Source organism: Macrobrachium rosenbergii, chromosome 23, assembly GCF_040412425.1.
Source record: "Macrobrachium rosenbergii isolate ZJJX-2024 chromosome 23, ASM4041242v1, whole genome shotgun sequence".
NCBI classification, from domain to species: domain Eukaryota; kingdom Metazoa; phylum Arthropoda; class Malacostraca; order Decapoda; family Palaemonidae; genus Macrobrachium; species Macrobrachium rosenbergii.
Window position 1 is genome coordinate 9,131,244 of NC_089763.1, and position 17,168 is coordinate 9,148,411.

Consider the following 17,168-nt stretch of genomic DNA (forward strand, 5'->3'; position numbering starts at 1 on the left):
TCCCCGGCACGACGGAGAAGAAAACCCCAAAAACCTTAAAATTACTTAAAGCAAGGTGAAACATGAAATGTGCACAAAATAACTGCAAATATAACCTTAAAACTATACACGTAAACTTAGGCTAAACACGTAAGAGACAAAATCAATGAGCAATAACATATATATATATATCTGGGGTACGTGGAGCCAAATAAAAACTGTCCAGTACCCCATAAGAAAAACAATCATGGCATGTCAGATTACACTTTTTCCAACAACAGGTACAAGAAACATCAATATGAGGAGCCAGGCAGTGAGGCATAATCAACCAGGAGAATAAGCAGAAAAGTAAATGAGGCAGGCGGGCGGGGGAAAAGGAAAGGACAAGGATATGATTAATTAAGGTGGGGAGATGACACTTCCCACAGCTATGGTAGAAAATTTCAGGGCTTCGAGCGATTTTAAATAGTGGCGTTTAAACACTAGAGGTGATTTCCAACCCGTAAATTTAGATAACTTCTGAAAAGTCCATATTATGAAAGTAATTAATGGAAGTAGCAACTGCTCGAATATCATGAACCTTGGGAACTGAATCTGGGTTGGCTTGTTTAATGAAATACAGAATTTGTTGTCTTATAGCATTTAGTGAAAGAGTACCACCTTTCTCCCTGATAAAAAGAGGACCCGACTTACTCTGTGGAGTTCTTAAAAGGTAAGATTTAAGTGTATAAACTGGACATAAAGACTGGTCTTGAGGAAGGGGCACCACCTTCCAAGGAGACCACCTGTCCTGTGGGTCTTCGTTCTTAGCTAAAAATCTAGGGTCAGGGGAAAGGAGGACCTCTCCAGACGGGAGGAAGTTCACATAATTATCACCTCTAGTGAGAGCCGACAGCTCTGAGATTCTAGCACCTGAAGCCAAGCTAATCAAAAATAAAGTCTTCCTTAACAGATCCTGATAAGAGCAATGAAAGTTATCCATCTCTGATGCTAACTTGAGGACGTCATTGAGAAACCACGTAACAGACTGTGGGCGTGATACTGGTCTCAGACGAGCGCATGCTCTGGGGATAGATGAAAAATAGGAATCTGTAAGGTCGATTTTAAAGCCGAAAGAAATACTTTCTTTAATGCTGACTTGATTGTGGTAATAGTGGCCGGAGCAAGGCCTTTCTCAAACAATGATCTAAAGAAGGAAACTCCTAAATTAGCTGTCATGATTTTGGCTTCAGATGCTTTTAGGAAGGAGGCTAATTTTTTGACTGCTGAGTCATACTGTCTAATAGTAGAATCTCTTTTATCTGATTCTAAAACAGAGTGTTGACAGGGTCAATGTTTGCTCCTTTTGGGCTGCGAATTTTATAAAGTCCATAAAACTAGGGCATTCTGAATTCTTGAGGAAGCTGACACAGTCTTGGTTTGTACTGTCTGAGTCAGAATGGGCTTGGGAATCCGAAGACTCCAAATCCCAGTTCCTGAAGAAGAGGGAACCAATTGCTCTTCGGCCAATAGGGGCTACTAGGCTAATTGACCTTTGAATGTCCTGAGTTTGTGTAAAACTTTCAGCAGTAAATTTATTGGGGGAAAAGATAAATCTTCTCCCAATTGTTCCAATCTACTGTCATTGCGTCTATGGCGAACGCCTGAGGGGTCCAGGTTGGGGCCACATAACAGGAGCTTGAAGTTGCTCTCCGTTGCGAACAGATCCACTTGGAGGCCCGGAACCCGGCGGCAAATCCATTTGAAAGATTCCACGTCCAGGGACCACCCGTCTCCAACGGAGTAGTCCTGGACAGGGAATCCGCCACCACGCCCGCACCCCGCTAGGTGGGTGGCTGACAGGTGCCAGCCGTGCTTGTTCGCCAGGAGAAGATAGCAGCCATTACTTGGTTTACTCGGCCTGATTTGGAGCCGCCCTGTTGATGCAATGAACTACCACTGCGCTGTCCAATACCAACCTGATATGAATCCGGTTGGGGGCGGATTTTCTTCAGAGTTAGAAAGACCGCCATAGCTTCCAGGGTATTTATATGGAACTGCTGAAACATTGTGGACCACGTTCCTTGTACTTTTGTTTTGGTGAATATCCCCCAGCCGCTTAGGGAAGCGTCTGTGTGAACAACTAGTGCCGGAGGGGGAAATTGAAGCGGAACTGTATTGGACAGGCCCTTGACCGAGGTCCAAGGTCGCAATCTTGTCTTTAAGATTTGAGGAATGGAGGAGACCTTGTCTCTGAGCTTGACATTGGCTCGACTCCACCACACTCTGTTTATGTCTTTTAATTTCGCTTTTAAGAGCAGGTCTGTCACTGAGGCAAACTGAAGAGATCCCAGGACCCTTTCTTGGGACCGGCGGGATGCTGATGGATTTTTGAGGAATCTCCTGGTGAGAGATGCTATCTCTTTCCTCTTGGGAGGCGGAAGGGACAGCGTGTGAGATGACAGATCCCACTGGAGACCCAACCACTGAAACCGGGACTCCGAGTCAGGCGGGACTTCTCTCTGTTCAGTTGAAAACCTAATGACTCCAGGAAATTGATGACTATGGACGTAGCTTTCTGACACCCGAACTGTTGGTGCCCAAATTATCCAATCGTCCAAATATGCTGCTAGGGATATCCCTTGAGACCGGAGTTGTTGTACTACCGTGTCCGCCAGCTTTGTGAATATCCTGGGCGCAATGTTCAGACCGAAGGGCATGACCCTGAAGGAGTAGGCTTGATTCCCGAGTCTGAAACCGAGGAACTGAGAGAAGTTCCGCCGCAACCGGGACGTGATAATAAGCGTCTGAAAGATCGATAGAGGTGGTGACGGCTCCACGCGAAGTAGAGTCCGTGACCTGAGCTACCGTAAGCATGCGAAATTTGTCGCATTTTATGTAGAGATTTAGACGCGACAGATCCAGGATCACTCTTTGCTGATCGGAGTCTTTTTTGGGAACAGTGAATAACCTGCCTTGAAACTTTAGGTGCCTTACTTTCTTTATTGCTCGTTTGTTGAGCAATTCTGTCACGTAATCCTTTAGGATTGATGTGGGTGGCTGGTAAAACCTGGTTAGAGGAGGAGGGTTTTGATCCAGCTCCATCCTAGTCCTTTGGACACAATGCTGTGTGCCCAAGGGCTGAAGGTCCATTGGTCCCTGAACCAAAACAGGCGACCGCCTACCTGTGTTCTCTCAGTGGGAGGGAGCGGGTTTATTCCCCCTACCACGTCCAGGTCTTCCCCTTGGGGTGGTGTTGGGCTTCCTCTGTGAGGGGCTTTGCCTCTTCCTCCCCTTGCAACCCTATTAAGGCCGTGAAAAACCACGGCCCTCATATGTGGGGTTATGCGCCGGTGAGGCCATAGGAGGGTGCAGCTGGTTGGACCAGCACATACTGTTGGGGGTGAGCCTTGGAAGTAGAAGGCTGTGCCACTGCCGAGACCGGGACGGCTTGACTACCGCCTGATGGTGGGGCCTCTTATGCCTCCTGAACGTTTACTCCTCTCGATTGGGGGCGGCCGATTCTGGGGTCTTGCGCTTATAGGCCGAAATGCCCCAGCGAGAACGAAGACTCTGGTTGGCCCGTAGCCTCGGCCATAACATTTTGTGACCTCCTCTTCAGGGAAGAGGTTAGGTCCCCAGATCGAGCTTTTCACGAGCTTGTTAGGCTCGTGGCGGATAGTTGCATCGGCAAAGATGAACTTCCTGCATTCCAGTCTGGCCATGATAAACTCAAATAAGTCAGACTGGAAGCCTGCCAGCAAGGACTTAGCCAAAACCTGAAAAAAGGCTTCGTCCGAGCAGGAGACGGCAGTAGCTTCAGAAGGCATACGGAGTTCAAGGACCGGGCTAACTTAACCCGAGCATCAAACTCCGCTTTCAAAAGAGTTCCGGCAGCTTGGGGAGCTGCTCACTGAATTGTGTGGAAGCGCAGAAGGGGTCCAGCTTCCCGACAGTGAAAGTGGACGGGCGCTCCAACCAGAACTCATTACTTCCTGGGAAAACCAGGGAAGTAGGGTCTGTCTCCCTCAGCTGTGGTAACGGATTACCATCGAAAGCACGCTCGGGCCGTAGCCAGAGCGACTTTGTCCAAGCAAGGGGTGGGAAGGTTGTCTCCCAGGGCAAACATAGTGAAGTTGCCCTGAAAGGAGTCAACTTTTGTGTTCACTGCCTGCCACTCCGTCAGAGTGCGAGAAGAGCCGACTGAGCTTGGTCCCTAGGGACGATGACAGTCTCCTAGGAACCTTGTCTGACCGAATCCAAGCTTCCTCCGTAAGCCTCACGGCCTGGGTAAGGGGGCAGGAGATCGGGGGAAGAACTCCACCCTCCAACCGTCTCGTGCCAAGACCATCAAGTGTCAGTTTGCCATCATGTTGGATGGCCCGGAGTGCAAAACGCCAAGGGTTACCGACATCGAACGGCGGAGGTCCGCAGTGTCGGGGATAACATACTGTGGTTCGGCTGGGGTGGGTGAGCCATTCCCGCCAGTATGTTATCATGACTGGCCAACTTCTCGGAGATTTTGTTAAATCTCGAATCTAGGTCCTCCGTAAACGCTTATACAGCTGATTGGCAAAGGCCTCTGCGTCAAAAAGAGGCTGGCGAGGAGGGCTTGGTTTTGCAGCCCTCTTACTCGCGCCTTTGCTGGAGGAACCAGACTTGCTCCCGGAGGCTACAGGTCCTGAAACCTTAGCCTTCGACGGGGAAGGGCGATGCCTTCTTGGAGGTCGAGGACTTGTAGCCCTTCGCCTTCCATGAAGTCTTCAACTTCAACTTGGGGATAGCAGACGGAGCTCTATCACCCAAGGAGGAAGACTTCACAAAACCTGCAAAAGAAGAAATTGATGAAGCAGGGGAGTCAAATAAAGGGGGGGCGCCCCAACAACCTCACTTACCTCACCACTTACCACCTGGTCCTGCTCTATGTTCATTGGTTCCAGGTTAAGATCCATGGCGGCTACATCCTCCGAGACCTCAGCGAGAGGATATCCACTTGGGGTGGCTGGGTCGCATCCCGGATCTGCTGGATGATAGGGGTGGCAAGGTCTTCAGGCACTGCGGCCGCCACCCGTGCGCCGGGGTAGAGCAAGTCCTCAACCTGGCGTCGAGGACGTAGGGCTTCCCGACGGAACATTCCTGCCAAACCCAGCCACCCAGGCCCGGAGGGATTCCAAGGCAGACTTCTTGGAAGCTTCATCCGCCTGTAAGAAAACCAACAATTAGCTAAGAACGAAAACCATTCCGGGAACCTCATAAACAATATACAATATACAATATGAGGAGCATAAAGCAGGAGTAATGTAAAGACTGTCACTTACCGACTCATCCTGGACAGTTGTGCAGAGAGCGAAGCAAACCTCACAACCATCAGGGTGCCAGACAACCAGGTCATCCAGTCGGACCGCACAACCAGCGTGGGTCCGGCAAACTACGTGACCGTAAGGTTGTTGGAGGGAGGCGGTGCACCCCTCCTCACAGCGAACAGTCTGTAAGGTAGAAAAGTACATGAACCTCCCACCCTAAGCAAACTAAAGCTGGCAGGCCGGGAAACTCAACTGCAACCGAATACTCCGGCGGAGAAGAACTCCCTTATCATAAACTGGGCCAATAAGCTCTAAATTACATAGAGTGGAAGGTAAAGATTTCAGACCCCGGAGTACTCCGGGAATGAAGGAAAGAGAGACCAGGAACCAACCATAAGGGCTGCCAGTAAAATAACGGCGGAGCCCCGGGTATAGGACCGACTCACGATATAATATATATAATGAATAAAGGAGAATACTCCTGTAGATAAACAGACTTATCTAAAAACAAAAAAAAAATAATAACAGTAACAAGTGATGGTAAGAACTCAAGAGGACGGAAGGATCCGCTCCTCTATAAAATGAAAAACCTTCCGCCCTTACTTCCCCGCCGGAGAAACAAGACGGGTAAAATGCTCGTATGTTCATAACATAGGCTGAAGCAATATTTATTACCGTATCAACGTAACCCGACGGGGAGACGAGGAGTGACTCGAACACGTTCGAGTAAACAAACCACCAACCCCAATACAGCGATGCTAGGGACGATATGGGAGGGAGCGAATCCCTCAACCAACAGGAGAAGTCCCTGAACTCGGAGAAAACGCCATCTAGCGTCACCCGCACGAGTAGAGCAAGGCTGGAGAGAGGAGGAGGGGGGGGGGGGGAAGGAGGAGGAGTAGGCTACCAGGAAGGAACAGGAGACGGGGAGAAGCTCACCCGCTCAACTGCACCATACCTCCCAGACGATGAATCTTGGAAGGGTAATATGACTGGAAGCAACGCAACCCGAAGCCCGACTCCTACCTAGGCGAAGCTAATATGGACCTAACCTAATATAGGCTAGGAAAAGGAGGGCAGAAGGGAGGAGGAAGCAACAGGGAGAGAAATTTTGTGCCGAGAACCAACCGGGATCGAGAATGGCGGGCAAGGGGGCGACTAGCCTAGAGGAAACACATCCTAAGAACTCGATTCCCCCCAAATGGAGGAAGAGAACTAAGGGGCTCACTCTGCCCACCGAAAAACGATCCCGGAGGAAACAGCAACAAAACTCCCTCAACCTGAACTCCCCACCCAGGGCAAGGGATGGAAGCAAACAAGCCTACTCCACAAAATAATCATCACTCATAAAAACTAAAATGTGCTCAACAGAGAGCGTAGCCTACCACGGGAAGCGGTTAGATCTGAGGCTGCCGCCAACACCCGAGGTAAACAAACCAATAAAATAATAAAAAACATAAAACTAAAAGAGAGCACCATCTTCAAGCAAAAAATAATTAGCCTAGTAAGACCAAAAATAACAGGAACCCAACCTGGAGGGGGTACCTGGACGGGCATCACTCTCACAAAGGCCAGTAGGCCAATTGAAATAATTCATAAACAAAAAGGGGGAGCCACCGCAAGGAACCACCAGGAAGGGAACCAAGGGGGCAAAATCTATCTATAACGACGAGGAGACAACTCCAACTGAAAAGAACAGAAGGAGTCGCCTCGCGGTCGACATGGCTGGCGGGGGACGCCGTGGCGACATAATAAGATCTCAATATTTATGAAAATACGAGACCGTAACAGCCAAAAAATAGAACAAAACCCCACAAGAAGATGGTACTTAACTTGGAAATGGTAAAGCTGCTCGACGCCATCGCAGAAAGCAGAAAAATCCAAAATAATGGAGACGAGCACACAAAACAAACAGCGATTTCACGTGCTAGAAAATGGAATGAGGTAGGTGGCGCTGGTGTCGCCGTCCTGGCGGGTGTTTGGTGTGGGGCTGTAACGGCTCACCGCTCTGTTCGGGGTTTTGATAGGGAGAGATCTTTCGAGTAGGTTTCGTGGTAGTGGTAATTCACTCACCCTTCTTATACCGACGCCTTCCTAGAAGACGCCGACTGGGGTAGTAACCCCAGCTTTCCTGAAAGCTCTTTTTCTCTGGTATATCTAGCAAGGTTATACCTGGAAATTCGTGCTGTAATGGAATTTCACCGGCTGACACGGGACTGGACTCAGAAATTATTAATATCTGCTAGTAATGTTGGTTCATTGCATTATGACATATAATTCAGTACAAAATGAAATTAAACAAAAGATGCTTCACTGCAAATCGCGGATTTTTCAGAAATATTCATCAAAAATTAAAAATTAAAAGTAGATAAGCCAATTCGGGCAGCCATATTGGATGGAAAACAGCGATGTTTCATCATGTTACGTGAGAAGAACGGCTTACAACTAATGCACAAGACTGAAAACTTGAGATAATACCCACAGGCACTGACAAAGCACGTTGGAGTGGTACATAAGAGAATATCTTATCACTGAATGATGTTTCATCTAAATCACTGTAAAATTAATTAAAATCCGAATTTCATAAACGTAAAATATCAACTCAAGGATACTGTATACAGTCTCGTCCTGCTACTGTGCTGTACAATACACACCATTTCAATCTCTCAAATATGAATTACTGTATCAATAAACTTTTATGTACAGAATTAAAAATAATTTCATTGATAAATTTGTTTCTTTAGCAACTAAAAATTATTTTCCTAATTCTTTCATTAGTAGTGAGCAACTTCAGTCAGCTGATTCTCAGAACGTAAACATTACAAATATGGGACTATCTTTTTTTATGCATATTACTGTGATAGGAGATCAAAATAGTAATACAGGCACTGGGACAAGGCACGTGAGTGGTACATAAGAGAATATCTTATCACTGTTGATGTTTCATCGTAAATCACTGTAAAAATAATTAAAATTGATTTCACACGTTAGCAAACAAGGAATACTGTATACAATTTCATCACCAGCTTGTCAAACTTAGTCAAGACTTAGTCTCGTCCCAAGCTACTGTGCTGTAAGCAGTACAAAATTTCTCTTCACAAAACTGTATTTTTCTTTCTCTCTCTAACTTTAAGAGTCTCTCTCTGAATGAAATATGAATTACTGTATCATAAACTTTTATGTACAGAATTAAAAATAATTTCATTGATAAATTTGTTTCTTTTAGCAACTAAAAATTATTTTCCTAATTGTTTCGGTAGTAGTGAGCAGCTTCAGTCAGCTGATTCTCAGAACGAAACATTACAAATATGGGACGATCTTTTTTATGCATATTACTGTGATAGGAGATCAAAATATGTTTCAATACAGTAACCAGTGTTTAAGTGCATAGGAAGTGTTTATAACCAGTGTGGGAAAGGCTTACAGTAAAGCCTTTAAATATATACCATGTATATACAGTATATGCCTCCCCCAATGGAGGGGCCACTGCTACTTTAGCAGTTTCACTTATCATTCTGGCCCCTATTATCCGGATAGACGATATCACTGTGTAATGTACATGAGAATTTGCATTTATAGTTTTTTTATTATTATTATTATTATTATTTTAAAATTAGTACTTATTATTAGGTGAAAAATTTATTTATCATACAAAAAAATTAACATATACATGTACATATAAAAATTCATCTTGGTAAAATAGAGAGAGAGAGAGAGAGAGAGAGAGAGAGAGAGAGAGAGAGAGAGAGAGAGAGAGAGAGAGAGAGAGAGAGAGAAAATGATTACTTTTATTATTTAATGTTATTTAATTTACACATTAAAGCTTGAAAACTTATAAATTATATAAAAAATTAAACATACAGTGAACCCTACAGATTCGTGGGGATGTGTCCCACACGCCCCCTGTGAATAGGTCAAATCCAAATGAATGCTTAAAACCCTCTTAAAAACACTTAGAACTGCCCATTTTGATAGCTTAAACCAAGAAAACCCTGTAAACATGCTTATACCTGAGTATTTTAATAGTTTTATCACAAAAAGTGCATTTATTCATGAAAATTATATGAAAATACAGTAATTAGTGAATATTTCTCAAAAAAATACCGCTAATGGGCAAATTTTCCTACAATGATGGCTAGATATGTTCCACAGCTAAACCATTGAATGCGTGAGTCCGTGAACCATGAGAATGCGAATACGGGGTTTACTGTAATCACTATTGCATTGTTTCTCAGTATTCAAAAAAATTCGCGTGTTCAGAAAAAACTCAATGACAATTAGTTAGGTTCCAATGAAAATATTTCGAGTGTCTCCAGAATTTGCGCAACTCGAATCGCATAAGTTCGGGGGATTATGAATTTCATGTATCCAATAATATTGCATATCTTATTATACTGCCTTTGTATTATATATTATATCAATATTTTGGTTTGGAAATCGATTACGCTGAAATTCATTTCGCCTTTATTTAAATCGACATGTAAGTTTATTTTTCATGATGAAAAACTCAGTTCTGAGCGCTTTTTCTTGCATTTTAGTTAGCATAAATGAATCTCTAGATAATTTATTTATATGGGGTAAGTTACTTTTCATTATACTAGTGTTTTTAAGTCAAAATATAACTTAAATATGTCTCATTGTGACATTAATTTAGCTATTTTTTCGTTAATAGATGATGATGGCCATTTGGGAGCATGTTTGTTTTGTGTAAAAAATCAAGATTCCGTTCTATTTTCACTTTATTTCATCATAATTCGAGGTTTACATATTTATATTTTATCGGCATGAAAACAGCAGTAATATGTGTTCTTTCGTGTTAAGCAGTTTTGATTAAAATACCTTTCTCCAATTTTATTTACGGGTTAAGTTTCAACCATATTGCCAATGCACGATAATTTATGGTCATTATGATGGTTGAACACTGTTTTCAGCTTCAGCTACAACTTGCAGCTTGAATTTAGCAGTCCTTGGTGGCTGCCGGTCTTTTATCTGTAGTGAAAAAAGGATATAATGTAAAAATATATCAGTCCTATGCTACATAACGTTACTTATAACATAACTACCGTAATGATGGAGGAAAAGAAGATGGTCTATTGTAATTTGGTCTCTCTCACTGCCTGATTGTACACTGCTGCCTGTGCCCATGCAAAATTTAAAAATATTTTATAAATATTGTCATATTATTTATTGCTTACCCCATCGCAAAATCAATTATCAGTAAACTGAGCACTACCTGGTTACTCTGAGTATTTTAATAGTTTTATCACAAAAAGTACATTTAGTCATAAAAATATGAAAATACAGTGATTAGTGAATATTTCTTAGTGAAAAATACCGCGAATGGGCTGCTGAATTTTCCAGAATAATGCATATATACGTTCCATAGAAAAATCCGCTAATCGTTGAGTCCGCTACATTGTGAGAACACTTTAAAATGGGGGTTTACTGCAAACCCTTTAAAGAAAAAACGCCTTGCAGTTGCAACAGACGGCATACAAGGCTGCATTAACGGAACCCTTTGCTTTATGGATTCAGGATTGACTCCAGTATAGAATCCGGATAGAAGTTGTCATTTCCTTCTGCAGTCTTTTCTCTACAAAGGCCTGCTCCCAAAAGGATTCTAATTACTTGGTACCTGAACAAGGTGCTTAGACTTCATCAACCTCTCAATTCAGCGGACCAGTACAACCTCAATGCACATACTACAAAAGGAGATCTTTCTTTGTTGCATTTGCCATCTGGAGCTCGTATTAGTGAACTGGGCTCTTCTTAGATGGGGACAATGCATCATTTCTTTGGCAGCTGACCATCAATTATTGTCCCCTGGCCCATCATTTCCTGGCCAAGAATGAGGATCCTTTAAAAGGAAACCTATTCTTGTAAAAAAACTCAATTTAGCAGACAAGACATTATGCCTGGTTCAAGCATTTAAGGTTTACCTAGAATTCACGGCAAACGTCCCAGAGGGTCCTATTTTCCTACACCCTAGCACAAAAATAACCACTCTCCCTACAAGGGCTGAGAGATGATTGTAGTGTCTCTCATTAAAAGGCAAATCCACACTACTTTCCTAGGTCACATGATATTAGAAAGTAAGTATGTTGTTGGCCTTCTTCAGAAATGTCTCTTCTTCCAAGTCTCCAATCTATAGGGTGGTCATCCGATAAATTACTGCCATGCTCAAACAAATTCAACTGTAGGTGTCATGGTTAGTCCTAACCCCATAGGTGCTACAGCAGAAAACCAGGGTCATATTGATAGTGAGTATGCTAACTATGGCTGGAGAAGGCCCACAGTACTGCAGCCAAACCCACCATGATTAGGTAAGCCACTGTAGAACTACATCCTACAACGTAAGTTCGTGTATAGTTTCTTGTTCCTTGGTACCAAAACCTTCCTGAAGAGTATTTGGTATAAAGAATGGGACTTGACATCTGTGGCTTGACCATTTACCAGAAATGTTTTTTCCTTTGGGGTGTTGGGATTAAAATTTGAGAGCTTGAGAGCTTAAGCCTTTTTTTGTCACGTCAATTTCTTTGTAAACCTCCTGAGGACGTAGAAACAAGTGACTATGCTATCAAAAAAACAGGTTTTGATGTAGGAAAAACCTATTTTTGGTGGTTGCTGTTGAGCCCTTAAAACCCTCCCACTTCCCTGACAAAAAGGCATGGGATTTGGGCAAGATATCACCCTGCATTAACCAACAGAGAGTAATGGCTTATTGGTCTTTAATGGCCCAGTTGTATACATGAGGGCAGATGCACATGTGCAATAATCACTTCTCTTTCTTGCAGGTTCTTTTGATGTTGGAAAACTGGGTTCAGCTTCACTGAAGATAAGGGGAAGTGCCCTCTTATCTTTGAGTCCATTATATACTCCATCATGTGTTATAATGTTAATCATTATGACACAATCCCTGGCCAAAAAGACCAACTAGAAGAGAATTCTTTGATATTAGTTTGGTCACCATGGAGCTCCGGTAGACCATGGAAAGTAACTCCTTGAGGATTCAACAGCGACTACCAAAAATAGGTTTTTCCATTAGTCACCAAAACCTGTTTTATTACAGTTTAACAAGACCGCCTAGTCCCACTATAATAATGCTCTGTATAACATGAAGAAGCTGTGAGGGTGCAACTCCTATCACCATGTTTATCAAACAGACGAAGAAGGACCCCTAAAGCCGCCCCAAATCCCTTTGATGTCCCCCCATCCCCTAAGCACCTGAAGAAGTGCCTCCCATGTCACCTGAAGAAGGGGAACAGGCACCCCCAGAGGACAAGTAACATCCTCTGCTTTGCTGTGCAGTCATATCTTCATCGCCATTCATCGGACTGCACTGCTATTTCATCATCATCATCTTTAATCAAAAATCATCACTGGTGAGTACCCATATGACTTACGTAATCTTAATATGAAATATTTTTTATGTGCCTATGTATTTTGTTCTCTCTCTCTCTCTCGAATTGTTGCCAACAAAAAGGAATGGCTTGAATAGTAACTGTATGAAAGAAAACATGCATGTCTGAATACAGTATAGTGGGTAACCTGATTAATTTTCACGTTAGCTGTAGCAAATCGCTTCATTCATTTTTAAAATAATGCTGTAAGATGACTTTTGAAATTATATAAAAGTGTTTTAGGATGATAGTTTGTGTATTTGCATAGAATGATAGTTTAAGGTTTACATTTGGTGTTTGAATTATTAAAATAGGCAGGTATAAGCATTTTTAGAGGGACATGCAAGTATTCGTGAGATTTCAGCTATATGCAGGTTGTTGTGGTCCCTGTCCCCATGAATCCTGTGGGTCAACTTTAACTCAAAATTAATTTCTGTAGAACAATTATTCTTACTGTTTCCTGTACAGGACATCCTAAAGAAAAGAAAATGAGGTCACAATACCATGAAAACTCGCAAATGGGTAAAATACTAAATGAATGCACGCATGCACCGGCCTTCAAGACAACAAAAATTCTGCCAAGAGCTTAAACATTCTACACACACACACACCTGGTGGAGAACAGGTGAACTAGACAGTCCATTCCAGAAAGTCAAGCATTCTTCTTCTTTTTTCTTTGAGTGTCTATTGCACCTATGGTGTACCAATGTGAGCTAACTTTATCCATAGATAAAATTCATGCACAATAAAGAAACACTGCTTGAAACTAATGACATTAATACAGTGGTAATAGAATAAAAAAGATATGGATTCACTGGCACAACCTGATCAATGTGATGCAATTTCATACCTGCTACTAACATTTCCATTTATACCAACTAGCTAAAGCATTAAAAATGATGATACTGTAATTACCTGGAAATCACGAATTTCATAATAATCTCTTCCATATGATCTGTCAGTTATCTTGATGACTCTATCTCCCATGTACGATTTGTTGACACCCTGAAAAGTCATTCAAAAATCATTGGTAGAAGCAAAATAATTACGGTGCAATAATTAAAACTCCAAAATGCTCTGCAACACTTTAAACAAAATATTCAGGGGGAAAAAACACTGGCATTATCTCATTATTTACCATTATCTCATGATTTATTACTTTGAGGATATCATTTACATGACCATGCACAATATCAAGAAAAATCTCCTAACACATACATATTCACACAATTTATTCATTATTTCCAGCTTATGCTATTACAGTACATATAACAAATTTTGAACAAAAAATCTGCATTTTCCTAGGTATAAATATCACAGCCTTTTACATTATAGTTTTCATTGTGAGCTGGAACTGGTCAAAACCTGGTAACAGGGTAGCTAACCAGGTGGAGATTAGGGTAAGTGAGGGAGTATCTCTCACTCACCAACCGTTGCCTTCATGGTTCAGTGGGGACTAAAATATAAAAGGCTCTGGATGGTTACCCTGGAAAAATACATATTTGCACTTAAAATTTATTTGTTCCTACAACAATACAAACCATCACCTTTTACATAGGAGACTTACCCCTGGGTAGGAGGTCAGTGCCCTTCAACTGACTGGAGTTAAAAGCTACCATGGAACTGACACGATCCCAGTTCCCATGCAAGCAGAGGAAGACATGGCTCCTGTAACCTCCTACAGGTCTGATGAAATGGCTGGCAAGAGTAGTAGGACCCTGGGCCTGAGTGCCCTTCTATAGCATGCAGGAATGTTTCAGAGAATCATGGAAGGCAACTGAGTTCCACTATTACAAGTAAAAGGTTCAGGACTAAACTCTACTGTGTGACTTTCTCCCTCCCTATAGGAGAGAGGACAAGGGTGACGCTACCCTATCACAAATAGGGAAAGGATACCCAGAGTGTACTAACCTGTAACTAGTCTGACTCCAGCCAGCAAGTACTTGGTCCGTGATGTTGCTCCCAAAAAAAATTGAGGAAGGGAATCCAGTAATTCCACATTCACACCTCCAGACTTATGCCAGACCAAGATACATTGCATATACTGACTCTGTCCAAATGTGGAGCTCAGGTGACTGCACAACCTCTTGGGCAGCTACCACAGGTCCCAAGCAAAAGGCCAAGAGGAAAACCGTCCAAAGGATCAGGTCATGGTCCAATGCCTTCTTAAGGGGCTCATAGGGCATCCGTCTCAGGCTGGCAAGGACCTTGGTCACGCCCCACTTGAGGGGCCTCAACTCTGTGAGGCATGCTTCTTTTGAAAATGTTTTAACATGGCTGAAAGTTCCCAAGAAGCCAAGAGGTCTATACCCAAGGTCTGAACACTTGAGCAAGGGCAGCTCTGTAACCCTTGATCATATCCAATACAGAAAGGGCCTTCTCTGGTGTAAGAAGATGAGAAAGTCCGCTACTTCTTTTACAGTTGTCTTGAGTAGATTAAGACCATTCTCACTACACCAATGATGGAAGACCTCCCATTTCCTTGGTACACTCTCCTAACATAGGATGGGTGAGGGGGTTTTCTGAGGAGCTGCTTGTCTGTAGTTTCCTATTAATAAACAACCTTAACAATAGATGGAGCACCTGTAGCTCAGGCGCTTAAATATCCGGAAGGAGTTTTGTTTCCTTGTTTCATAGGCGATGAGTGAACGTAAAACTCCCATTGTTAACTACCTAGGCAGCCCTCCACTAACCAACTTGTGGGTTAAATGCTCTCTTTAATTATTATTTACTTTTATGTTAATTACTTTAATGCTATGTATGTATACAGTTCAGTATACTATCTATGTATTGTCCACTCATTATTCTGGAAATACTGTTAGAGAATTTTCATGGACTCTTAAATAAGTGTTCATATAAGTATTTCCAGAATCCCTCTCTCTTTGATACTCCATATTTCACCTGATGACCCACTGCGCTATACATGATGATTGCTGATAGTTTTCTACATGTTGTTGGCCATTTGGGTACTCTGCCTACTGTGGATTCCTAGGCAACATGTCACTTTGCCAACTGACTCCATAAAAGTGCAGATGCTATCTACTGCTGATTTTGTCTGATAGCTTTGCTTTATGTTGGCTCCAAGCGACTTCTCTTCTTTAATCATTCTGACTAAATGTATTGCTCTGCCCAATTATAATAGCTTACCATCCTTATTGTACGTGATTAATGTATATCTGTACAAGGGCATATGATATATATTTACATAAATATACGTATATCTTTATATTTCATTTTTCTAATTAATACCCAGTTTTTGAACCTATGTCAATGGCCCATCTAGAGCCGAGGGAAAATCTCTAAATCATCACTCAAAATCTTGATAAGTGGCGCAGAGAGTAGGATGTTTTTAGATTAACGATTTCTTTCTTTTTCATGTACAGTGTCATATGAGCAATACCACTGTAATGGAGTGGTGAGACAGCTGCTTTGTGTAAGACTTGTGTAAGACCTTGATTCATCTTAAGGTAAGGTGAATTTCACATTTTCACTCATATTAGGTTAGTGGAGTTTCTTTTAATCAAGAGAGAGGTGGTTTTGTTTTGTTCTGTATTGATTTAATGGTGAATATCATAAGCCTTCTGCAAGAGCAGTTTTCTTAATTTGGTTTGGTAGTTGTTTAAAGTGTGGAACGTGTGTGTTCGGGCAGGAATGAATAACAACCTCGCTTTCCGATAATACTTATTTTACCATGGTCATAGGATCCAGTTGCTTGTTAGGAATATGTAGGATGTTAATACTCTGGGTTTTTGTCTGATGATAGACACACCTGGTATGATTTCCTTAATTGTTATAATTTCATAGTACTTTTACAGTATACAAATTATGAATGACAGGTGATGGTCTTAGTACCCAGGCTAGTAATAGTTACTTATAAGTTTGGCTTTGGTGAAATTGCTTGCCATTAAGCTGAATGCTTTTGTGCAGCGATAATTTCTAATATTCTCCTAGCTTGTGAACAAGTAAAACCTCATTTTTTCTGTGAGATATAAATTACTGTTATTAGCTATGGATGTTTCTGCGTTATTGGATAAGGCTATTCCGCTAGATTCAGAAACTGAAGAGGCTCAGGTATTTGTTAAGGAACAGCTGAAAATTATGCATGATAGGGAAGATAAGTAAGCTGAAGACACGAGAAGGAAAGAAGAGATGGCCAAGGAGAAGGACATGGATGAGGAGAAGGATAGGGTTGAGAAGGATAGGAAGTTTAAGCTAGAAATTGCTCAGAAGGAGATAAAGGAGAGAGAGAAAGAGATGGAGGAAAGAGAAGGAGAGAATGCATGAAATAGAACTAGCTAAATTTAATGCAAGTGCCATTGATAGTAGTTCCATTGAAGAAGGTAAGCTCGTTAAACCTCTACCCAAAATTCCCCCTTTTACCACAGATGAGATAGATAGATACATACAAAGATTTGAAAGGATTACTGTGTTTTATAACTGGGACAAAGATGATTACCCCATGTTATGAGGATTTAAAACATGAACTGTTGAAGAATTTTCAGATTAA

At 42.2% G+C, this 17,168-nt stretch overlaps 1 protein-coding gene across 2 annotated transcripts in view; it reads right to left on the reverse strand.

The window, feature by feature from the left end:
* LOC136851247 (PC-esterase domain-containing protein 1B-like) overlaps positions 1 to 17,168 on the reverse strand; it is a 157,346-nt gene that overhangs the window by 12,256 nt on the left and 127,922 nt on the right. For both annotated transcript variants that reach the window (XM_067125204.1, XM_067125203.1), the window contains exon 4: positions 13,577 to 13,666. In XM_067125204.1, the coding sequence (XP_066981305.1) occupies positions 13,577 to 13,666 (90 nt within the window). The remainder of the gene's footprint in view (positions 1 to 13,576; positions 13,667 to 17,168) is intronic.